The sequence below is a fragment of the Peromyscus eremicus genome, chromosome 13, assembly GCF_949786415.1.
Source record: "Peromyscus eremicus chromosome 13, PerEre_H2_v1, whole genome shotgun sequence".
NCBI lineage: Eukaryota > Metazoa > Chordata > Mammalia > Rodentia > Cricetidae > Peromyscus > Peromyscus eremicus.
This window is the reverse complement of record NC_081429.1, coordinates 29,662,637-29,688,850: the sequence shown is the minus strand read 5'-3', so window position 1 is coordinate 29,688,850 and position 26,214 is coordinate 29,662,637. Positions and strand designations below refer to the sequence as shown.

Sequence of the window (26,214 nt, the reverse complement as noted above, 5' to 3'; positions counted from 1 at the left end):
AAGGATTTTCCCGACCATTATAACATTTAAACTTTTTTTTTTTAACCTTCCTTAAAACCATATCTGTTTTCTGAGCAGACATTTTTACATCAATTTTTTTTTTTTTTAAGTAACACAGAAGAAAGTTAAGTTTGAAAAACAGCCTGCAAACTGTTTTCTGATGAAAGCAGAAAAAAGGATGTATAGTGAGCCTAGACCTGAAATGACACAGGAACTTGGAGGAAATGGCCAAGGATGTAGATCCTGCTGTGTTGTGCTTCGTAAAAGAAGTGGGCCGATCTGGGAGTGTGCCCGGGGCCTCTTTCTGTCTGCTTCACCTGTGCCGGAGAAAGTCCCTTAGGAAGGGTAGGGTCTCCTAAGACCCTGTTGGGAGAAGGCTTTTTCCTACCATAGCAAGTCTGTCTTTTTATACCGGCTTCAGAGCCCAAGCCTGGTGCCCTGAAAAGCAAACATCAGCTGAAGTCACCTAGAACCTTTAAGGAACCACAGTGCATGTAAATTAGGGTTTCACTGACACACACACACACACACACACACACACACACACACACACAGACAGACACTGTTCCCTAAAAGGTTGGCTCCAAACAAATGAAGTTTGTTTTTACAGTTATGTAGAAATCATTTAAAGTGACCCTGGGCTTTCTCAGGAAGAACTGCAAACTGAGTAATTGTTGGAGATTAGCTGTTAAAAACCTTATGACTGCTATTAAAATGTTGTTTCCTTCGTATTTAGGCCCTTTTTCCTCCAATGTTGGGTATCCAGGACAGCAGTACTACTTTAATAGTGCAGGTAAGTTCATGTCATTTAATACAGTTTAGCTTGTTTTGAAAAAACTGCAGAATTCAGTAGCATGGAGATACTTTAAGATAGCATTAATTAGATTTGGATAAGGAGTAGCTCACATGGCACACAGTTGTACCTTGATTCTTCCTAGACACTGAATGGGTTGGGGTAAAGCAGGGTGCATCAGGTGGGATGTTAGGAAAGATGCTAACTCAGGCATGAAACAGTTGTCTGATTAGTGTAAGGCTTCTCATGTACAATAAGGTGCACGTTACCCCCAAGACACCCAAAACTCACACTGGCAGAGTTTTTGGATTGGTCACAGGGATACAGTTCCACACTGTCTACTCTATCTACACACTCATTGAGGCTCTAGCTTGCCCTGATATACTGAGTCCTGCGGCAGCACATAACATCACATTGGCCAGAGACAGGGACATAGGTGATTTTGTGTGTGTGTCTTGTAAAGCCATAGGATTGGATGATGATCTACCCCGATAACTGAGGTGGTTGACTAGCAAAGGTTCTATCTCCAACACAGATTAAACTTCTAGGCTCTTAATACCATTAACCGATAGAATCAAAGATTCAACTCCTACATGAGAGGAGAACATGGATGCATACACAGTAATATTTAGGACTTTTGGGGGGGGGCATGCAGTAATAGGTGCTGGGTGTCTTAATACCGTAGACTAGACATATTTCCCTTTAGATGCGTATGTTGAAATCCTAGCCCATATCATGACAGTATTTAGAAGTGGGGCCTTTGGTATGAAATCAAATCACCATAAGGTAATGTCCTTGTTAGCACCCACATAAGAAGGACTCTAAGAACTCCCTGGTCTCCTGCTGTTTGTGAATATAGTTGGTGGCAGTCAGCAACCAAAAGAGAATACTGGCCGGGCAGTGGTAGCGCACGCCTTTAATCCCAGTACTCGGGAGGCAGAGCCAGGTGGATCTCTGTGAGTTCGAGTGAGTTCCAGGAAAGGCGCAAAGCTACACAGAGAAACCCTATCACGAGAGAGAGAGAGAGAGAGAGAGAGAGAGAGAGAGAGAGAGAGAGAGAGAGAGAGAGAGAGAGACAGAGAGAGACAGAGAGAGAGAGGGAGAGAGAGTACTGAAGCACAATCCTAATTTAGTCTTAACAATAAAAACCTGGTCAGATATCGGTAAAAGCTGAAAGATCAGAAAAGCAGAGTAGCCAGCCACTAGAGACTTCTTGCCTCTAAAAATCCTCAGACCAAATGAGGGCCCAAGATCCTGTCTCCACTTCCCTAGTGCTGGGATTAAACGTATGAGTTTCGCATGTGCTAGGATCAAAGGCTTGAGCCTCCCATGTGCTGAGATCAAAGGCATGCACCACCACTGCCTGGCTCTGTTTCTTTTTTAGACTGGTTCAATCTTATATAGTTTAGGGTGACCTTGAACTCCTGATCTTCCTCCTCCCAAGTGCTGGGATTAAAGGTGTGAGCCACTACTGCCTGGCCTCTATGGTTATCTAGTGGCTAGCTCTGCCCTCTGATCTCTAGGCAAGCTTTGTCAGAACACAAAATATCATACAAGAGAATACTCACCAGAACCAGAGCTGACATCCTAACTTGGACTGCTACAACATATATCCACAGCATATACTTTATTAGCAGTTAACAATGGCCAGAGATTAGATTTGAGGCTGGCAGCCTATTGTATGAAGTGCCAAATAGCTAAGGTTTTAGACACTGAAGCCTTTATTGCCTATTTGGCTCTGTTCTAACTAGCTGGCCCTTTCTTATATCATAAGAGCAGGCATTGACAGTTCATAAACAATTGGACAATGACTATGCGCCCAAAAATCTTAGGAAAATAAACCATGTGTCGGTTTCAGACCATAGGTTATAGTTTTGTTGGTTTTGTTTTGTTTTGAATCCTGGCTTACTTAGGCTTTTAATAGGTACAAAGAATTGTTCTTAATACATATCTGATGGTTGATCTTGATTGTCAGTCTGACTAAATTGAGAGCTGCCTAAAAGGTCAATAAAGGGCACATCTGGGCACGTCTGTGAGGTAATTTTCATAGTCAATTAACTGAAGGGACACAACCTTTTTTTGATAAAGGTGATGACATCCAGTAGGCTAAAGACCCCCTGAAATAAAAGGAAGAAGAAGAATGAAACCCACCCACGATGACAGGCATTCTCTCTCTCTCTCTCTCTCTCTCTCTCTCCCCCTCCCCCTTCCTCCCTCCCTCCCTCCCTCCCTCCCTCCCTGCATCCTGGCCTCCATGAAGTGAGCATTTCAGCCCCACTGCTCCCTCTCTGTGATGATATCAGGCTCTGTCTTCCCACAGGTCCACAGCAATAGGGACAAGCAGACATGGACTGAAACCATGGGTCAAAATAACTCCTTCATCCTGTGAAGGTGCTCTCTTAGGCATTTGCCACAGAGATGAAAAAGCAAACACTATGTGCATGTAGTGTATATATATATATGTACACATATGCACATGCATGTGTGTCTAATATATTGCTTTGGGTTTATTTTCCCATATATCATTTTTTTTTTTAGGTTTCATTTTTTTGTTGTTGTTTTTGTTGTTGTTTGTTTGTTTGTTTTGTTTTTCAAGACAGGGTTTCTCTATGTAGCTTCAGAGCCTGTCCTGGAACTCTGTGTGTAGGTCAGGCTGGCCTCAAACTCATAGATCCACCTGCCTTTGCCTCCTGGGTGCTGGGATTAAAGGTGTACACCACCACTGCCTGAACTCCATACAACTTTATGAACTCACAGACTTTTATCTAGCAGTGAAAAAACACTCTGTGAAGATCACATTGCAGAGTGTTGTTATGGACACTGTAAGAGAAAAAAATAGCAGTCTCTCTCTTGAGTTTATAGTGGAGGGGTGCTTGTGTAGGAATGGGTATATAGAGGTGGGTATACAGATGTGTTTAGAGGTAGGTATATAGGCATGGGTGTTTAGGGGTGAGTGTTTAGAGGTGGGTATGTAGGCATGGTGTTTAGAGGTGAATATATAAGGGTGGGTATATAGGCATGGGTGTTTAGGGGTGGGTGTTTAAAGGTTGGTATATAGGCATGGGTGTTTAGAGGTTGGCATATAGGCATGGGTGTTTAGAGGTGGGTATATAGGAGTGGGTATATTTAAGATTAAACAAAAGAGCCTGTCACACTAATTAGGTGATGATAAATGCTAAGCCATGATGTGGTATGGTATAAATGGATAGCATTTGTTGAATTTTTACCTGCTCCTCCTGTACTGTCTCCTGGAAGACTCCTACGCTCAGGGAACATGCTCTGCCCTGCTCTGCCCTGCTCTTCTCACTTCACAGCTCTCCAGCCTGGACAGTGCCGTTATTATCCTATATTACCTATTACACAATGTCTGAGAATGACTTTCTCCACTCTGCTACTAGATTTCCACGGAGGGGCTTGCCCATCCCCTTCTCTTCCTTCTAAGCAGAAGTCCAAACAGGAGTCTTGATGTGGAGGTTGGGATCAGTACCCTGGAAGGAGGAACAGAATGGCTGTACATGAGGCTGTCCAAAGGAGGTGGAGTGGTGGGGCATGACAGGTAACTAGAAGTTAAGGAAAGTGATTATGGAGAGAACTTCCCAAGGGAGAGGAAGCAGAATCAGAAGTGGCCTGTTGGCGATTGTCCAGAATGTGCTAGGAAGGTCCTGATGATTAAATCCATAGTACGACAGTCTTAGAAGTAACCAGACTCTGTGTTCTCCATAGTTCTCAAGCCGTAGCTCACATCATGTATGAGTCACCTGAATAGCCTAAAATTTACCCAGATAATGAGTCAGAGGGGAGGACTAGAAACTTCCCCCTTCCCTGCTACACACACAGTTTCTCAGGTGATGGGGCAAAGTAAAAGCTATGGCCTTATATGACTTGGGCTTGGGGACCGTAGATAAGAGTTCTTCTGTCTCTGCCTCAAGAAGGTGCTATGTGTGTGAGGCTTTCACCTCTGCTTGATCTGGACAGGGTGATGATTATCTTTGTTTTTTTTTCTTTTTTATACTTTACCCTTTTGGCTCTTTGCTCTTTGGGAGCCTTCCACCCAGCTCCCAAATAAATCACACACGGAGGCTTATTATTACTTATAAATGCCTGGCCTTAGCTTGGCTTGTTTCTAGCCAGTTTTCCTTAAATTATCCCATCTACCTTTTGCCCCTGGGCTTTTACCTTTCTTTATTTCTGTATATCTTTTCTTTCCTTCTTACTTCGTGGCTGGCTGTGTGGCTGGGTGGCTGGCCCCTTCTCTTCTTACTCCTTCTCTAGTTCCTTGATCTCCTCTTCCCAGATTTCTCTGTCTATTTATCCTCTCTGCCTGCCATCCACGCCTATCCTTTCTCCTGCCTCACTAATGGCCGTTCGGCTCTTTATTAGACCAAGCAGGTGTTTTAGACAGGCACAGTAACACAGAGTTAAACAAATGCAACATAAAAGAATGCAGCGTATCATTGCATCATTAAACAAATGTTCCACAGCATAAACAAATGTAGCCCATCTTAAATTAATTCTCTACAACAGTTAACAGCTGAACTGAGATGGCGAGATGGTGTGATTGATCAGCCTTTACAGACAGAGCTGGTAACTATAGTCCCTTGAAGAGCACTTTGGTTGTCCTTTGTAGGAACCAGTTCACAGTGAGTAAAGTAGAAGAGAGTCTTCCTGACCAATGTGACTGGGAGGAGCCGAACTGCTCAGGAAAAACCATCACAGTTCTGCCTCCCATTGTGGTGCCTCTCATCTTGTTGACTCGTACCCTCCAGGAGGCAGAGGACAAGGCAGCCCGCAGTTGGAAGTTGTTAGAGGGAAAGAGGCTTCTCTGATGGTTTACTTCTGTAAATCTCCACAGGAAATAACAGTGGAGTCTGGGGAGAGAGTTCTGTCAAGAGAAGTTCTTGCTGCACAAGTATAAGGACGTGGGTTTGATCCCCGGAACCCAGGTTTAAAAAATAAATAAGTAACAGGTACAGTGGCATATACCTGTAACCCCAGCACCAAGGAGGCACAAACCGGTTGATCCTGGGGGCTCTCTGACCAGCCAGCCTAGCCTGCTTAGCAAACCCCAAATCACTGGGACACTGTGTCCAAAACACAGCACTTTGAGAAGGAATGACACCTGAGGTTGTCCTCTGGCCTACACACACACACACACACACACACACACACACACACACACACACACACACACCCCAGCAGCCTTCTGGGTAAAGGAACTAGCACTACCACACTTGTGCACAGACGTGGCTTGTCATGGACTTTCTGGTCCTAACATTTTGCCTGACAGCTGGAAAATTGAGCTTAGGAAGGCTGGGTAATTTGGTCACATTGACAGGTAGCTAAGGGCAGGTCTGGGACCAGGATGCAAGTCAGTGATTCATTGCCCCTGCTTTCCGGTTGCGTGGGGATGTGAGATTCGTACACACTCTGACAACTGAACTTTGGGAAACGTAGTAACTCTCTCTCTCTCTCCTCTCTCTCTCTCTCTCTCTCTCTCTCTCTCTCTCTGTTTCTCTCCTTCCCTCCCTTCCTCTCTCCCTTCCTCCCTCTCTCTCTCCCCCCCTCCTTCCCCCAGCCCCTCACCCCTCCCCTTGCCACATTTACTTATCTTCTTTGAAGACAGAGAAGGAAACGCTCTCCTTTGCTCCTTTCTCCCTTCATCTGTGAGAGGCATTGGCACAGCAGACACACAGACTGGAGAATGCAAGGCAGAAATCCAAACTTTTTTAACCTTCCTTTTTGATGTCCTGTAAGATTAACATATTTATATTCCTTCATCTGGAGTGATTGGATTTCTTCAAAGAGGGCCCAGGTGGCCAGGCTAATGGTCATCTAAGCAACTTTGATGCGAGCATATGTATTTCTTGCAAGTAGTGATTTATTCTTAACATGGCCACCTTCAGCTGGGAAACTCCTTAGAGGTCAAAGACACTAACGGATGTTGTAAAAGCTGTTACCAATTTTTCTAATCTGTGTTGTTTTTCTTCATCTCTTTGCTGTGAAATCCTGGAATGTGTATAAGGACCAGGCGGAGCAGTTAGCAGAGTAATGACAGCCAGAGAGCTTTTTTTTTTTTAAACTACAAAGCCAAAGTATATAACTTAAAAAGTATTTATCACAAGACATAATTCAGACTTATTTATCCTAAGTATTGGTTGTTAGATTCCTTTGCCCTTGCTCATTATGAAGATTTTAAAACATCTGATGGGGCCATTAGAAGAACAGCTGTTGAAAAGTTTTGTTTCTCAAGGACCCATTATCATAATAGATATTGATGGCGTTTTTGGTCTTGCTGGTGATTTGTGATTGATGATACAGAATCTTTAAACCACACCAGTCCTTTTGACCTAAGGCACTGGCACCAAAGATTTCCTCATTCTTTGTCCCCACGGTTTTGTCTGACTAGTGTCAAGTTAAGATTTTATAATGTCCATATGATCAGAGCTGTTGGCTTTATTTCATCAAAACATTGCTGGGCTGTTTTTAACAAAGAAATAACACGTAGAAAAATATTTTTCTGTATCAAGAAAATGTTACTGAAGATAACTACAATTAACATCCGTGCCACTAAGACCCTGAAGGCACGTATTTAGTATCCACACATGCTAGTGCTGCAGGGCTTCGAGTCATTTGGGTTTCGAATTAGCTGAGTGCTGTGAGGTGGGGTAGGTAGGATTGCTGCTTAGCCCTTCTATAGCACAGACATTTCACGGGGCTTTAAAGGTGATAATGAGCCATTTGGGAAAATAACCCAATATGGTTTTTGCCTTGCAATAAAATAATTAGCATGCTCAGAGAATTGGGTAGTTCCACCACTTAGGGACTGTTGAAATATTTCGCTATGTTCAGTGACTGAATACCCACAAATATTCTGTTAGTGTTGGGAAGTGGCTGCACCTTTCACTTAGGCTCTGTGAAGTGAGCTGGCTAGTTTGGCTTGACCACTGCTGTCCTCTGCAGTGCTTGGTATTTGGTGAAGAGTAAAAAATTAAATAAGTAAGTAAATAAATAAAAAGCAAGATCCGTAATTCTAGCTCATTCTCCCTTACTCTTCAGATAGGAAGCATGCTAAGAGTGTCCCTAACACATCAGGGACCCTGAGTTTTTCTGATAGTTCCATTGAGTAAAGAACAGATGGAAGAGAGGGTCCATTTTTAAAATTGTGTTCTGTTCCCAAGTTGGTCATAAACCAATGTGAGGATTTAGAAATTTTTGCTTCTCCTGTTTTGAAAATTATTAATGATACTATTCTGACCTGGACATGAAAGAGAGAATATAAAAATGGGCCTATTGGCAGTACTCAATAAATATTCAGTGGTGTTTACTGTATTATTAGCAAAGCCTTCATAATTGCCCACCAAGTTCTAGGAAGTTTCACTTAAGGTTTCTTCCAGTGTTCATTGTAGCTAGAGTTTTTCTGGTCCTGCCTGGCTCACGGTCAGGACAAATCTCTCTCACCCACCAGTCCCGCAGCCGCTTAGACCAAACCGAGTGAACACACAGAGACTTATATTGCATACAAACTGTATGGCCACAGCAGGCTTCTTGTTATCTAGTTCTTCTATCTTAATTTAACCCATTTCTATTAATCTATAAGTTGCCACATGGCTTGTGGCTTACCGGTACCTTTTCATGTTGGTACTTATGGCGGCGACTGGCAAGCATCTCCTTGACTCAGCCTTCCACTTCCCAGAATTCTCTCCTCTGCTTGTCTTGCTTATACTTCCTGCCTGGCTACTGGCCAATCAGCATTTTATTTATACAGAGTGATATCCACAGCACTTCCCCTTTTCTTTTTTTTAAAAAGGAAGGTTTTAACTTTCACATAGTAAAATTACGTATAACAAAACAATTATCAACAAGAATTGCAGTTACAATATCTAGTCTATTTATAATAACTAGTTTATTTGTATTTGGCAAAATTAAAGAAGATATCCTATCTATCTTATATTTGTGAGTCTAAAGTTTCATATCTAACTTATCTTTTATCATAACTAAGGAAAATTATAACTATCTAGTATTACCTGAGAAATGGGAGAAGGACGCAAGCAACTTTCGAGAGTCTTGCGAGAGTAGACAGAGACAGCTGGCAGTCTGGACAGTCATCCAAAGTTCCTCTGTAAAGTTGGGGCATCTGTCTTCAGTCCACAGGCCTAGAGTCTCTCAGTCACTTCTCTCTGTGTCCTGTAGAATGTCTGGCAGTTTCCTCTGTCAAGCAGGAACCTGAAGGACCATTTTGCCAAGTGAAGTTCAGTGGTAAGAGAGATTTGTCCTGACCGTGGGCCAGGCAGGACCAGGAAAACTCTAACTACAGTTCGTTTTTATTTATTGTGTTAAGGAAATTCAACAAAATAGAACCAAGCCAGGAGAATATTACAGTAGTCCATTAAAAGAGGAAAGTATCTACGTAGACATTTCTCTAAAGAAGACTTGCAAATGGCTGATCAGTCCATGAAAGGATGCTCAACACCATTGATCATTGAATCTGTACAGTAAAAGGGATGGGAACAGTGGTACGTTCCTGCACTTAGGAGACAGAAGCCTGAGTTTCAAAAGTTCAAGGCCAGCCTGGGTTACATAATGACTTCAGGGCCAGCCTGAGTAACTGGTGAGACCCAGTCACAAAAAACAAAATAGTGAGATAACACCATGTACCCACTTATGTTAGTCAGGGTTCTGTAGAAGAACAGAACCTATAGAATGAATCTCAACCCCCCTCTCTCTCTCTCTCTCTCTCTCTCTCTCTCTCTCTCTCTCTCTCTCTCTCTCTCTCTCTTTCTTTCTCCATATATATATATATATATATATATATATATATATATATATATATATGGAATTTATTAAAATGACGTACAGGCTGTGGCTTACACACTAGTCCAACAATGAATGGCTGCCTATGAGTGGAAGCCCAAGAATCCAGTAGTCGTTCAGTCCACAAGGCTGGATGTCTCAGCTGGTCTTCAGTAGATGCCAGAATCCCGAAGAAGTTGGCTCTAATGATAGTGAAAGAATGGGCTTATTATCCAGAGCAAAACAAGCAAGCAAAAGGAGGGCTCCCTTCCTCCATGCCCTTGTAAGGCTGCCAGCAGAAGGTGTGGTCCAGATGAAAGGTTTGTCTTCACACCTCAAAGATCCACATTAGAAGTCGGCTTTTTCACTTCAGATGATTTAATTAAGAAAAAAAAAAAAATCCCTCACAGGTGTGCCCAGTCATTTGGGTCTTCATTAATTACAGTTGTACTCAAGTTGACAACCAAGAATAGCTATCACACCACTACAACAGTTATAGCTAAATTTAAAACGATATATAATAGCAAGGGTTGGTACAGGTGTACTGGAGCCAGAACCCTCATACACTACTTGTAGGACTGTAAAGTGGTATATCCACTTGGAAAACGTTCTGGTGGTTCCTAAAAGATTTAAACAAAACTCTAGTCAGACCAGCACTTATGCTCTTAGATACACACTCACCAGAAACACAGATGTGCGTTCACATATGCATTTGCCCACAATTGTTTATAGCAACATTATTCAAAATATTTGAAAGGTGGATCTAGGGCTGGGGGGTGGCAGCTATATGGGTAAACTGCTTGCTACACAAGCCTAAGAACCTGAGTTCAGATCCTCAGCATCCACATGAAAGCCAGGTGTGATGACATCCGCATGTGACCCTGATGCTTGGGGATAGAAACAGGTGGATCCTAAGGGATCATTCTTTGGCCAGTCTAGCCAAACTGACATTCAATGAGAGACCATCTCATGATGGTTCAGTGAGAGACCATTCAATGAGAGACCCATCTCAAAACAATAACAATAAAAAATAAAACAACAACAACAACAACAAATAAAGATGGGGAGTGATTGAGGAAGACACCCAAAGCCAACCTCTGACCTACACATGTGCCCACAGTGCATGTGCATACATACACACAAAGGCAGAAGTCAATGCCCATCAGCTGTTGTGTAGATAAGCTGTAGCTCAGCTATCTACAGAGATACTATTTGACCATACGAAGGAATGAAATACTGGTACATGTCACAATAGTCAGGAATCTTGAGAACATGCTGGGTAAAGTGTACCAGACACAAAACAGCATGCACTAGGTGCCTCTGTGTATATGATTTATGCAGAAGAGACATTTCTATAGAGATAGAAAGTAGATTAGTGATTATTTAGAGCTGGGAGGGATGTGAAGCTGAGGGGGTGTTAGCTAAAGGGTATATATTTCTTTGAGGGAATTATGAAAATATTTGCAATTATTTATGGTGATGATGGTACAACTACATGCATACACTGAAAAACTGAATTGGTAAATTTTACACTAATAGTTTGTCAATATTTTTTTTTCTGTTTGTACAACCAAATGAAGTGGGTAATCTATAAAGAATAGAGTTTACTTAGCCCATGTTTCCGGAGTTTGGGATATTGAACATGTGCTAGGGTCTGGTCCGGACTGCTTGCTACATCATAAATGGGAGAGGACATCACCTGGAGACGGAACAAGTGAGTTCAGGACTCACTTCTTCCTCTCAGATAGCCACTGACAGCATCCTGGAAGTTGTGTCCTAATAACCCTGTCTAATCTGCATTACTTTGCAAAGGTCCCAACTTCACGGACTAGTAACAGATGACACAGATATCAATGTATAGTTATTGAGGTATCAATTGAAGCTGGCATATTTTATTGTGATTTTATTATTTAATGGAAATAAGGATTCTAAATTGCTGAATGTTTTTGCTAGATATGAAAATTCCCCTTTCAGTCTTGAATATAGAGGACAAGGAGATGAGAGGTAATGAGGGGAAGGGTCAGCTGAAACTAAGCGCATATGAAAATGCTATAAGGGAAGCCTATGTGTGGTAATCAAAAACTGAATTCAATTTTTTCTAAAAAATCATACATAATAAAGTATTTTAATAAGATATTCAAAAACAAATTTCAAAGTAGATTGAGTTCCAGTGATCAAATTCCTGAATGTGAAATTTCGCTCAACCAAGTTCTGTGTTTTTCTGCAGTAAAGTTAGTACCCATTCATGCACTGTGTAGGATGACATAGAGATACATGAGCTTACAGTTTCATTAACAACCAAGTGCATTAATTAAGACTAGGAACATTCCCTTCAAAGAATATGCTAACAACAGGATAGAGGGGAGCATGGAGCAGAAGGTAACTTCTCCCATTATGCCAGCCTGTTATCTAAAGAGAAAAGTCCCTTCAAACTAATTCTATAACCGTTGACAGTTAAATCAAACACAGGGACGAGCAAGGTTCAAATGGACGAAAGTTTGATAGAATTATTTTGCAAAAGCAAACTTTGTTCCACTACCGTCTTTTATTAATTGGTGTCTGTTTCGTGTGGAAATTGTTATTTAATGGGTATGTCATCTCTTGTTTCTATTGAGTACCGATTTTTTGAAAGTGCTGTTAGTTGAAAGTGCAGATACAATCAGAGAAAGTGGCTTACCCATCTCAATCTTGTTATTAGTTTTTGAAATAGAATACTCAACATGGGCGCTCTGTGGTTTAGGTATGAAACATTGGTTGTCTCTGATTGGGTGGAGCCACAAGAAGGTAAAACTTTTTCGGCTATGCCCCACCATTCTACCCACTCAAGTCAGCACTTCACAGGAAACACTCTGAGGCAGGGGGATGGTCAACAGCTCTAAGCTGACAAATAGACTCCGTAAAGCCTATTCCAGTCTCTTCTCTGCACCTCCAGCTGCCTTCTAAGTTACTGTTCCTTTTTCTCTTTAGCATGTAACATCTCATTCATGTCCAGGTCTGTGTTCTGTACTGTGGCTGCAGCAGTGACAGGATCATCATTGCCCACTCTTGTGGAACTTTTCTCTGTATGTCATCTTCTTTTAATTACAAGATTATTATTATACTCAAAATAGTGACATGAATTATTTGCTTGTCTTTGCATATACAAAGCTGGAATTCTGAAGCAAAAGCCATTACTGGGGTCTGTAACCTTCTGATTGTACCCACAGGCCCCTCTGGCTATCAGAATCACTACCCACATGGCAGACCGGGGGCCTATGAAGAAACTCATAGGAACTATGATGTCTATACAGCAGGACTAAGCGAGGAGGAGCAGCTGGAAAGAGCATTAAGAGCCAGCCTCTGGGACCGAGGTAAGAGCCTTGCACCCTTCAGTTATTTTAAAACCAGCCTCGTGGCAAGGTGGTCTGAAAAAGGACTATTTGTAGCAAATTAAGCCTTGAATAGTTTATAAAAAGGGTATATAGGTGAAAAAAACCTGTGCAGATTGTGATCTCAAAGAATGGGATGTGATGCCGTTGTCCCACAGCCTAAGCTCCCAAGGTGCCAGACTGGATGCATTGTTAAGTGTTCTTTTTATAGGCCCGCTGTGCTTTGTGCCTTAACATTGAAGTCAAGAAACTTAAAAAAATAAATAAATTAAGTACATGAGAAGGGTATTTTCTTTGGTATTCATGGCTGTAAAGGAGGCACTTATTACCATATACTAGTCTTGGCCACGAACATCCCCACAGATTGTCCTTGGAATCAAATGGACTGAGGTTTGAATCCTGCTGAATCAGTCTCTCCAGGGGCAGAGCCTGGGATTTTGTAGTTTGCACTCGTTTTTCAGAAGATTCTTTCACAGACTGCCTTCTAAGCATCACTCTACCTATTTTGCTGTCTTTGCTCTGGGTTTGGCTTCTGAAGTCGGGTGTAGATCTCCTCATTATTGCCCCAGCATAAGTTCCTAAAAAGCAGCCATTGACTCAGTAGAACTTATACTACTTGTACTTCTCAGGGGGTACCGTGTAGGTAGAGAGTGAACATAGAGGTAGAAGATGGGACCCATTCTGGAAAACTTGACTGTCTCTGGTATCTCGTTGATACCACTTCCTGCATGAGTAGTGATAACATCAAGGATCTGCCCTGAAAAGCTTCACGATATCTTAGGAAGTGGATTTATGCTGCATACTGTGCTGCACAAGTAACCGTAATTTCAAGTACCCAGGAGAGGTACTAAGTGGGTGCTAGGGGTAAGAGGATCGGGGAGTGTCCTTAGATCTTCACAGAAGCAGAGACGGTGGGGTGTCAGGAATCTCTAGAATTTGCAGAGATGTCAAAGGCATTCTTGACAGATGCTCCGAGTGTTGTTGCAAACAGAGAACTAAGGAGTGTGTTCGTGCCAGCCCTCGCTTTTGAACTGAGCACTGAGAAGCTGGGCTGGGGCCGGAGTCCTGTGGTTAAACAGCCTTGGTAGAATGTTGCTGCAGTTGATCTCAGTCGTCAAAGAGTAGATTTTAAATTTCCATGGTACCTCTGTTTGTCTGTGAAGGTGTTCCCAGGAAAGTTTAAACCTCCCACGGACTGGGTTTCTGGGCTGAATAAATGGAGAAAGCAGGTTGGACACCAGAGTTCATGTATTTCTGTTTCCCGACCTTGGACAGAGTGTGACCAGCCACCTCCCCATCATGCTAGGCTTTCCCTGCCTGGGGCTGTATCGCCTCAACCATAAGTTGGAGTAAGCACGTCCTCCCTCAGGTTGTCGGGTGTTGGGTCACAGCACTTACTGTAACCAACACCAGTTCGGGTAGGAGTGCGATGTGAGCTGTGTTTTGTGAATCTGGGAGTAGCCTTCTGCAAACAAGAGCCGAGCAATGGCCAGATGCTGCTCAGCAATGGGAACACACGAAGTGTAATAGTGTTGCCCTTGAATTTAAGGAGGGCAATGTTGGCAGTGGCAGTGCACATAGAGATAATGTCCTGTAATAAATTGAAGAAATAAGATCCCACATTGTAGAGTAACAGGAGGCTGGAGAAAAGGGAGAAATTGGTATTTCTGGGGTGCACAGTATCAGAGCTATGAAATATTGGTACTCTATCATTGTATAACAAGTCACTGTGAAGTTGGCGGCTGACAATGGTAGACATTTCTTGCTTTAAGAGTGCATGGGTCAGCAGGGCCAAAATGTTTTGCTTTTGGCTGGCAAGCTGCAGTTTGGAGCATCCCACAATAGCCTCATGAACCCATGTGTTAGTTCCCATTCAGCAGGTTTGCCCAGGCTTGTTACAAGGCTTCCAAAGATAGAGTGTACAAATAAGCAAGGTGGCTGACAGGCCATGGTCTTATGTTACCAAAGCATGTTACAAGGGCAAGTCAACTCAACAGAGAGGGGAAATGGACTGTCCCTCAGAAGTGCAAAGGGGAACCCAGCCATTTTTAGAAATCACTGATCTAAGCCGAGGAGTCTGTCTTCCTAAAGAGGTAATAGTCCAAAATGTGTACATCTACTTTTTTTCATAAAGTTGAAATTTGCACAATAATCTGAATGAAGACTAAATCATTTAAAGTTTCATTGTACCATGGGAACATGTACATGTTAAAAGCAACATTATTGAAAAATGTAGTGGCAAAAAGTTTGCTTATGATAGTATTAAATGAGAAAAGTAGGGTACAAAACCCCGTGTACCATGTGATCAACATTTTATACCAATAAAAAAATCAAGAATTTTCCCGTAGGAAAAAAAAATTTTTAAATTAAAAAAAAAAAACCTTTTAAAATATCTCCTTTGTATCTTCATAAAACAGCGATAAAGTATTTTAAGGAAACAAAATTGGAATTAATATAAGCTGTCTATAAGGGCAGAATTTTTGCTGTTATCTGTTACTACTTCAGGAAGTTTCCTTGGGTCAGTTTTCTTGAAATTAGTTCCATATGCTGTTTAGAACATTCATTGAAAGTAAAATTCTGTGGTCAAGCAAGTAGACCATTGCCATGGTGGCTTTCTGTCAGAATGGAGCCCACAGTTTTTCCAGCCTTGTATGAGTGTAGACTTTGTGGGTAAGTTTATTTGGGCCAGAGAGAAGGCAGATGGGAGCATTGTCTTGACTGAGTGAAGCCTGTAAAAGTAGTTTGCACACATCATGTTACTTTACTTCTTCTCAGTGCTGTGGTGAGTGTCCCCAAGGACAGAGGACATCCTGCTACTTACACTGTTATCACATCCAAGAAAATCAGCAATTCCCCAACATCAAACATGTAATCCAACCCAAAACTCACCAGTTTTCTTTTTTTTTTTTTTTAAAAAAAAGCTTTTTACAGCTAATTCTTTTTATTTGTGCGTGCGTGCGTGCGTGCGTGCGTGCGTGTGTGTGTGTGTGTGTGTGTGTGTGTGTGTAGAGGTCAAAAGGCACCTGTGGGAGTGGGCTCTGTCCTCCCACCGTGGGTTCAGTGATGGAATGCAGGTTCCTAGGTTTGAGTGATAGGCCCTTTATACACCGAGCCATTTTACCAGCCCTGTAGCCAATTTTTGAAGTTTCCAATGTTGTATAAAAACTGCACCCTAGTTTTCCTATTTTTTTTTTCTGAGAGACTGTATTAGGATTTCTATTACTGTGATAAAAGACCGGAAACCGAAATAACTTGGGGAGAAACAGGTTTCTTTCAACTTAACAATCATAGTCCTTCATCAGAGGATATCAGGACAGGAACCTGGAGGTGGGATCTGAAGCAGAGGTCATGGAGGGGTGCTGCTTACCGGCTTGCTCGGCCTGCTTTCCTAAACAGCCCAGGAGGTAGCAGCCCAGAAAGGCACCACCCACAGTAGGCTGGGCCCTCCCACATGGATCTAGAAAATGCCCCACAGGCTTTCCCATAGGCCAGTTGGGTGGGGGTATTTTCTTAATTGAGGTTCCTTCCTCCTAAATAACTCTAACTTACATCAAGTTGACATAAAACCAGCCAGCACAATTGGCCTTTTGTCGATACACAAACAGACTTGTCCTCGAGACTGGGCATGTTAATATCACAATCGAAAGCACTGTAACTTTTAAATGAAAATCCCATGGTCTTTAAAAAAAAATCAGACAATTTAAAAGTTCAGCCTCTTTACAATAAATATCCAAGGTGTCTTTCACAGTTTCTCTAAAAAATCCAAAGTCTCTATAAAACAACAGATTTTCTTAACTGTAGGCTCCTGTGAAATCAGAAGTGGGTTATATAATTTCTCCCTCCAGGGGAAGAACCAGGGCACAGTCTGGGACACATTCATAATCCTCTGGGCTCCAAAGGGCTCCACTTCCCCCAGGTCTGCCATTTGTAGCACACAACAGCTTGTCTCAAGGAATCAGGCTGGCTTCACGCTGCAGGTGCTGCTGTCCGTGGTGATTGTCCCGTGGTACCGGCGTCTCCAAAATGTTGCCTCTCCACTGCAGCTAGGCTACATCTTCGCCTGTCGTGTCTCCTGCATTCTTTTCAAGAACTCTGTCCCTGTGGCATGGTGCCATGCCTCAACTTCTGTTCAAGGACCATTCAATCCTGGGGTTTCTACTACAACTGAAGCTGCACCTTCACCAACGGCCTCTCGTGGCCTCTCGCGATGCCAAGTCTCAGCTGTTCTCCATAACTCCTTCAGTCCTGCAGCTCCATGCCACCAAAATCAGCTACATGTGGGTGATTCTTATACAAGAACAAATTTGGCTGTTAGCTTGACATGCAGTCTTGGGCCTCTCTGGACCACAGCTTCTGTGTGCCGGTTCTGAGAAACACTTTGCAGAAGGTTTTGTTCCAGTGATGCTGGTCTCTTCTTAATCCCAGCTGATTGCCTAGCCACAGCTGACAACCAGATTGTTCCAGCAAAGCAGAGGTTTCACTTTAGTGGGTTTTGGTCTCTTATTAATTACAGTTGATTCTTTAGCCCCAGCTGACCAGAACCACAGATTCTTAATTCAAAATATTGAATGATCCCAATAGAGTCTTTAAGGGACTCTCAAACCTCCCTCTGGAACCTCACAAGTGAGACCTCCATTGTCTGCAATGCTTTCAGCATTCTTACCTTCTAGGCTCCCATAGAACAGCCCATTAAGCTCTGAGACAGAATTCAATAACTTTTCCAACCCAAAGTTCCAAAATCGTAATACAGTCCTCCCCAAAACATGATCAGGTCAATCACAGCAATATCCCATAAACCTGGTACCAATTTCTGTCTTAGCTAGGGTTTCTGTGGCTGTGATAAAAACACCATGAACAAAAACAACTTGGGAAGAAAAGGGTTTATTTCAACTTACAGTTCCATATCATATAGTCTGTTGTCAAAGAAAGTCAGGGCAAAAACTCAAGGCAGGAACCTGGAGACAGGAACTTAAGCAGAGGCCATAGAAGAATGCTGCTTACTGGCTTGCTTCTCATGGCTTGCCCACCCTACTTTCTTACCAGAGGCCAGGAGTAGCACCACCCACAATGAGCTGGACCCACCTACATCAATAATCAATCAAGAAATACCCGACAGGGTTGCCCAGGTCTGGGTATATTCTTACTTGAGGTTCTCTCTCCCCAAATGAGTATAGCTTGTATCAAGTTGGCATAAAACTCGCCAGCACAGACACTAATCCCACTAAACTGTAAGAAATCTATGTTTTATCTGGTTGTTTCTTCCTGATGCATTTGAGATGTCTCGCTATTCTCTGTCTCCTACATGTGATCACTTATATCAGGACTTCGTTCAATTCCAGTTAGCCAGTTTTAGCACAGATATGACATAGATACTGTTGTGTCCTTCACAGCAGTCATAAGGAGTTAGATACACACTATCGGACCGTCTCTTCATTTGTCACTAAGGCGATGGACACTAACTCCTGTTTCTCTTCTGGGTCAGTGTGTGGTTCTCCTGTCTCAGCACCAGTGGTTCTGGGATCTCCTGCTCGCCCACTCTTCAGCCTTTACCTCTCGTCTCATGGTTTTCTCTGAGTTCTTACTGGCAGCAGGATTTGAGGAGGTAAGCAAGTTCCACGTACCACTTTAGGATTAGGATTTGTGGTTTCTCTACCTCCACAGCTCTTGAATGTAGTCAAGGAAAGTTACTGTTTAGATTGTCCAGCCTTTGTGTTTATTGTAGGGGCAGGAGCGCTGTTCTTTGCACTTCTCAGCATTCCATGGAGGGTTTCCTTTTCTGGGGTTTGAGCCAATCATTCCTGAGGGATTTACTTTAGACGCTTCTTATTATTCATCGTATTTATTTTTACTTTTGACAGAAGATACTTTAGAAACAGTAGTTCTTAAGGCTGTGTGCATATTTTTTTCTCTTTGGTTCGTAGGATTTTATAGTAAGGAATGTTAGTTTAACAGCTATGTTTTGTTTTAAAAAAGAGCCAGCCAAGAGAAATTCATTAGGAGAGAGAATACCAAGCCCACACCAATTAGTTTGAGGCTCTTCCTCGCTTAAATACATTGTAAAAGTAAGTTAAGGAATCAGGGTAGCAAGTTTTCAACCTCAGAGTTTTCTAATATTTCCAAGTGGTACCTGGCCATAATTACAAGTCCTAAAATGCATGCTGGGAATAATAAGAGAGCTCTATTATTTCGAGTACTCGCACATTCACTATTAACAGAAATCTTGTCTTGTTCTGTTGTCAGTCAGTGCTTACAAATGAGTCCAAGAGGCAGCTGATACCATAATAGTAGGAAAAACTTGGAAAAGAGCCATCTCTTTATCCGAGTCAAAAGGCAGATGCTAGCTAGGAGCCTGAGCTCACTGTGGGTTTGTTCGCTCCCCTCCCCACTCCTTGTGTAGTTTCTGTTCCTCTCCCCTTGCTCTTCTTTAACAACCTGCCACCAAGTTCAGCTGGCCCTGGGCACAGAGTTCTGTCCTTCACCGCTTTCGTCTGCCAGCCTAGGGCCTGCGTCCTGTGTAAATCTGGGCCTCCTTGTTGGTGGTAGGATAACATATGTATCTTCTGTTAGATTTCTGAAAAGCACATTCCCACATCCACACTGCTGACCTGTGATGATCAGGTGGAGTACACACACACACACACACACACACACACACACACACACACACACACACACACCACTGTGCAACTGGGTTGCTCCTTAGCCACATTCGAAATCAGGGCAGGATACACTATGGAAGCCTTGGCTTGAGAATGAAACTGGTTGCCATAATGGAGAAGAAATGGCCTCCCAATTAATACCTAGCACCTCTGCTGTTGATACCTTTGAGTTCTGTTCATAAGACTCATATATTCAAAGAGATCAGCTGAGGTATGGCTTAAATGACTAGGGGATTTGTTGTAATTAAATTGTACATTTTTTCCTTTCTTTGCAGCAACATCAAAGACTGTAAAGGTAGTGTTTGTCTTGATTATTTTATTGTATGGGAAATTGTAAGAAAAGTGGACCAAATCGCATTCAGTGTTTTTTTTTTCAGTTACATTTATTGTACAAAATAGGTTTCACCGTGACATACTCATGTATGTACATAAGTACTTTGACTGTGTTAATTGTCCCCTTGCTAAGTCTAGGTTTGTTATTTTGTAGCAATAGACCGGAGGAAGGTGTGGCTAGGAAGTGTTGTGGAATAGGTAGGTACCTGAAGCAGTGGTGTCTGAAAGTTAGGTCTGCTGCTGTACCGATGAAAACCTTCTAGAAGATGAACCCACACAACTCTATTAGAAAGACATAATTTGATGAATACACACATGAGATGGTTGTATCTTAGCTGTATGATTTTGTGAGCCTCCCTTGGCTTACTGCAGTCATTGGCAGTTGGTGGTTGATAACATATGCAAATTCCAGCTGCTGCCTTGCTTGGCTGAGGAGCGCTGCACCCTTGACAGAGATGTATAGCTAATGCTAATTCTGTGTGACCACTTAGCCTTTCTCTCTTTCTTTCTTTTAGTAATTTGATGTGTTTTCCCCCAGGAAAACTTCTACATAATAATAAAAAAAAAAAAAGTACCATCTGCCAGATTGTTTCAAAGCAATTTCAGTGCAGAGCAACGGTTGCCTTAAATTATTGGCTCTTTCTCACTGCTCTACATGTCAGGGGTATTCATTTCAGTGAAGGAAGTTTTCTCTTTGAGACCATGTTTAGGTGTGAAATTGTGCATGTAAAGAAATAGAAGTATTGCACATAACTGTTAATCTGTGAGCGTGGAAGAGGAGTAATAGAGGAATCAGAATTCTGTGTGGGTCTCTTCTGGAAAGTAGAAGGGCCACCATTGAAGAGTGTTAGAATGTCTATGAGAAGTAGAGTATAAACAATTTGAACATGTTTGTGAGAAGTTATATGTGAATTAGTTTATCATTTTTCTGAGCCTACATTCACCCATGTATGAAAAGGCATCATTCATGTGCTAATGGGCACAGTTGGCAATAAAAATATAACGGGGACAATAATGAATTAGTTCCCCCATCTCCTTTCTCCTTCCACACAGAGACGACTCATTGTGCTGCCCAGTCAGTTTTCAGAATCACTGTTGCTGTGGGTGGGGTCAGAGAGAGAGAGAGAGAGAGAGAGAGAGAGAGAGAGAGAGGTGCCGTGTTTCTCATTCTGCTTCTCAGCAGATCCTCACCCAAGCCCTCATACTAACCAGGCCAAGTGTAAAGTACTGTGCACTGAAAATCGTGAATAAGTCTTGGCCTTTACTGTGAGGTAAGAATACTCTGCACCTTGATGGGCAACAGGAGAGTTAATAGACGTACTGTCATTCAGCTAAGTGGTGTACTGGATGTCGGAAAGAGAGGCAGTAAGTAGCCTTTGACTTAAGGGAAGTGATGGCCTTATGTGCCAACCTGCGATGTTTTCTGCTACAGCAACCATGAGAACCCATAGAACAAGGAGTACAGCTAAGGGTTTACTAATACAGTCGTTTGGATTTTCCAGTTATTTCTGCAAGTTTTTAATCTCAGAAGTTACTGATATGTGTATTTATTGTTTCATAAGGTAATTTGAGAAAACCATTATTGCTGGACTGCTGCAGAGTCTTGCCAGTTCTCTAAAAATGTATTAATTTAGAACAAGAACTATCAGGTAGTATGTTAAAATTGCCTGCATCTTGTATTCTCATTGATCAAGAGATATGAAGCAGTTTTCAGAGCTTTGTACTGGGGCTAAAACAATGACACAGACCAAGTAGTAACCCCCCCTTTTTTTTCTTGTATTTTTTTTTTAACTAAAAGTCCTAGATTTCAGTATGTATACTCAATAGTTGATACTTACAGCTAATAAAATTGTATTTTAATAGAAGTTTTCTGATTTCTTTCTAAGCATTGTAAGCATACTTCACAATGATATATAGTGTGTCCCAAGGGTATATCTTAATATTTTATTCTCTAATTGAGTTGCAGTTTCTTTGAGCGTTAATGAAGAGCCGTGCTGTAGATTATATTAAGCATGTAAATGCCACTCAAGTCTGGGGAGTGCAAATATAGTATTACTATGATCCGTTGCTTAAGTTATTGCTGTACATATATCATGATGTCATCGTATCCCAAAACTAATTAAGGCTGGGATCAGTTGACTTTTTTTTTAATTAAAAAAGTAAAATATTTACCTTATTTCTAAATAAAAATGATAGAGAACAAAAACAGGCAGTGTGATTTCAAACAGAACTGGAATGTTCTAGAATAGAAACTGGCCTCAGATGCTACCAGAGCTAACATGTTGGTTCAATGTCCTCATGGTCTGTTTGTCTGATAATGATGGCATGCATCCTGCTGACAGTTTCTGCCTCAGGGAGCAGGTGTGGAGAAGGCCGGGCTCCCTTGGACCATGTAAGGTGCCCTTCTGGAAGGCTCTAGATCAGACCCACACTTTGTGACTATTCAGCCTTTCCATGCCTGCAGAAAGACTATTCTGGTGCAAGTTCACCAGCACACTTACACACATGCTGTGAGTTTTGTGCACGTCAGCCTTTGACTCACCATGTGAGTCAGCAACACTCCACTCCTGTCCTGGAAGAAGTCCCACCTAACTCCCAAATAGCCTCAGAGTGGGTGATGCTAAACACATAAAAGAGATGATGGACACCTAAGCATATCGGTTATGGCCTTTTCAGTTTGGGGTAGTAGTATTGTTATGGTTATAAAGTAATACATAGTCACTGTGGAGAAATAAAAAATAAGCAAAAAGATGTTTGAAGAGTAACCTGGGACTGGGAAGATGTCTCAGTTGGTAAAATGTGTATGTGCCCACACAGATTAATCTATAACCCTACTGCCTAAAGAAAAACTACTTCACATTTGGGGTATGTCCTTACAGCTATGTGTAAACATTTTGGTGAAGCTCCTTCAGGTCACTGAGTATAGATAATGAATGCTATGTTAGGAAGGCTCCCATACCCGAATGCCCTGTGAAGTATGCGTTTTCAATTATCTTCATTATTCTAGATATTAAACAGAGGCACACAAAAAAAATATGCAGTGATTTGCCCAGAATGGTCACATTCTAAGTGGGAAATACCAGACTAGATGGCAGATGTCTCTATTCCTACATGGCACGCAGCACAGCCGGTCCGTATGAAATACCCAGGGTTCAGGGGATTTCGCTGCGTCCAGCATGGGATATCTGAGGGAAAAAAAAAAAATCTACATACACTATGTTCTTATGTCTGTTAACTCTATTCCTCTAAGACAAAATTCTATCAATACAGCTATAGCTCCACCAGGCATTGAGGACAAGAATAACTCTAGACATACCAAGCTCTTTATCCGTCTACTTTATTTCTCTGGGACGAAGTCCAGTCTGCATAGCGTCAGTTCCATCCAGTTCCCTAGCTCATAGTCCTGCTAACGACTAAACTCCTATGCTTCTAGCCTCATCTTCGGCCTCCTCCTCCATTTCCACTACTTTCTACTCCTGGCACTTAGAAAACTCTACCTGAGATCTGCTTACCCTCTAAGGAACCTCTGTCTTCCTCTCTTTTCTCTCGCCATGCCATTCTGTCTGCTCTACAGAAAAATGCCTGTCTTCTGTCTCTGGACGCACAGTTCTCTGCCACCTTGATATGTGAAAACCTCTTTTGTTCTCAGTCAGTTGCTCTGGAGAGCCACTAGGCCTCAAGGTGAGGAGATGGTCTGTGCTTCATTTGCACAAAAAACAAAGCTATGCATCTTCCGCCAGCTTGTCTTTGCCTACTGACCTTATCCAAGTACTGGCTCCAACAGGGAAGTTCAGCAGATCTGAGGAGCGGAACTGTTAGCCAAATGGTCTGGAAATATTTTGGCACACAAGAATTTCATAGCAGAAGACAGCTGAAATATTAAAGGCTGGATAGCACCAAATATTCATAATAAATGGCTTGCCTATTGACAGACCCTTGGCTGGTCAAAGTATAACTTTAATACACAGCTGAATCTCTATAATATATTCTTGCAGCCCGCAAGAAGTCCAGAAAAGAGAAACCATGTAGGACGCTGCTGCAGAGCTGTGACCTGAAACACAGTCAGTCTGCAAAGCCGAACCAGAGGGCATTCCCTGTCTTTAGTCACATTGCCTATTGTCACCGTCTTGGATTGAGAAAGCCAAAGACTGTGTGTCACCTCTATGGACAGCTCTTGGCTAAATTAAAATGAGTATGTTACACAGAAAGAATGGTCTCATGTCTTTGGCTCCCATCCTTCATTCTTGCTGTGGGTTAGATGTAGCTAAGTGCCAGTACTGACATGTAACATCCATGCTAGTCGTGTTGATGTTTGATTCCCAGCATGGCCTATAGGAGATGATTGATTGTCAAAGAACCATTATCAAGGCCTTCCGGGTGGGAGTGAATTCTTGATCCTGTGTGACTGAGTTAGTTCCCTAGAAGGTGGGCAGCTGTTCAGGATGTCTGTCCTGTCTGTTCTCTTCCTCAAGTGCCTGCCTGCCCTTCCTCCTGCCATGGATGACATTTCAGGGCTTGGGCTGATGCTGTTCTCTCAAACATTCCAGGCTACCGAACTATGAGCCCAAATCTACCTTTCCTTTGTAAATTACCCAGTCTCAGATGCTCTGTTACAGCAATGGAAAGCACACTGAGACACCTGCCCCTACCGGTCTGGATCAATTCTATTGTTCTGACAGTTTGAAAGTCTTGTTTTATGTTTAAGCAAAATTCCTGATAAGAATTTTTTTTTTAACCATGAAATAAATTATTTGTGTTGGGAAGGATTTCCTTCCTTATATAGGAATACTGCATCTTAAGTACTACATAGGACACTGTTAAGTCAGAAGCAAGATGTTAGGGCGTTACTTATTTATCTTTATTAAAAACTATTGGAAGCCTGGCGGTGGTGGCGCAAACCTTTAGTTTCAGCACTCAGGAGGCAGAGCCAGGCAGAGGCCAGCCTGGTCTACAGAGTGAGTTCCAGGATAGGCTCCAAAGCTACACAGAGAAACCCTGGAAACCCTGTCTCAAAAAAACCGGAAAAAAAAAAACAAAAAAAAAACAAAAACAAAAAAAAAAATTGGAATGAGCATTTGGAAATACTGTGTCTTTTCTTTTCTTTCTTTCTTTCTTCTTCTTTTCTTTTTTTTTTTTTTTTTTTTTTTTTTTTTAGGTCAGGTCTCACTATGTTGCTTAGCCTGACCTCAAGTGGTCCTACCAAGCACTGAGACTATATTCCACCATGCCTGCTTTTAGGGAAATTGTGTGTGTGTGTGTGTGTGTGTGTGTGTGTGTGTGTGTGTGTGTGTGTGTTATAATTTATATATTATATAGTCTATGTATATAGTACTTGCCTTCATTAGTTTCCCTCTTAGAAGTGATGTGTAATGCAAAGGAGTCTACATTCTCATAAGAACCTCACTAGTGTGCCTTCAGATAGTGTTGTGTGGAGCTGCCTTACAGAATCTTCATTTGATAATTGCGGAATACCAAGTGTCAACATGAGAACATTTCATCCATCTGCTCCAGCCTATCCTGCACCCTCAGTCCTTCATGGGTGTGTTCTCCCACCTGTTGTGTGTGATTTGATTGTGCTGTGCCATCGATGAGAATAACCTAGAGTTGTATTACTGGTTTCTGTGTATCATAGAATCACAGAATTCACTTTCGGAGAGGTCTAGTTTCATCTCATGCCAGTCTTATTTCCACTGCCCTTCATTCCAGAGAGCCAGGTGTGAGGGCCCTACTATGTGCATTTATGTATCTTTACCAACTTCAGTTAGAGCATGTGGTCATATAAGACCCAACATTCAAAAAGTTACTGATATTAATATAAATATTAAGCTACTTTAAATTACATTGTAATCATTTGCTTTGGAAAATCTCAAATGGCGTAATGGTGCAGCAATAGGAAATAGGTTCTTATAGACTGATACTGAGCCATTAAAAGGACAAAGAAGCAAATTCACAGTGTACCTGGTGAGAAGCAGGGTGCCTATGGTGTTTTTAATAAAATTTCACCTGCTCCCATAAATACCACATTTAACAAAGCATCAGTTACCTTTACTCTTCAGAAACAAGATAGAGTGACTTATGCTTTCTTGTTTGGCTTATCCCAGTTCTAAAACTTCTGCTAATAGTATAGAACATTTATAAAGAAAAATGTTAAATAAAGCTATGTATTACAAAACTATTAAATATTTTTGCCTATCTCCACAGTCTCCTAAGTGTAAGGAGGAAACTGTACCATATCTATTTATCTGTAGCTTCTGCAAGGTGTTCGTCTGGG

The 26,214-nt window shown here is 42.0% G+C and overlaps 1 protein-coding gene across 1 annotated transcript in view; it reads left to right on the top strand.

Moving 5' to 3' along the window:
- Nucleotides 1-26,214, top strand: part of Rhbdd1 (rhomboid domain containing 1) — a 122,932-nt gene that overhangs the window by 57,087 nt on the left and 39,631 nt on the right. Inside the window, exons 5-6 of the mRNA XM_059278887.1 lie at nt 737-793; nt 12,790-12,933. Of these exons, the coding sequence (XP_059134870.1) occupies nt 737-793; nt 12,790-12,933 (201 nt within the window). The remainder of the gene's footprint in view (nt 1-736; nt 794-12,789; nt 12,934-26,214) is intronic.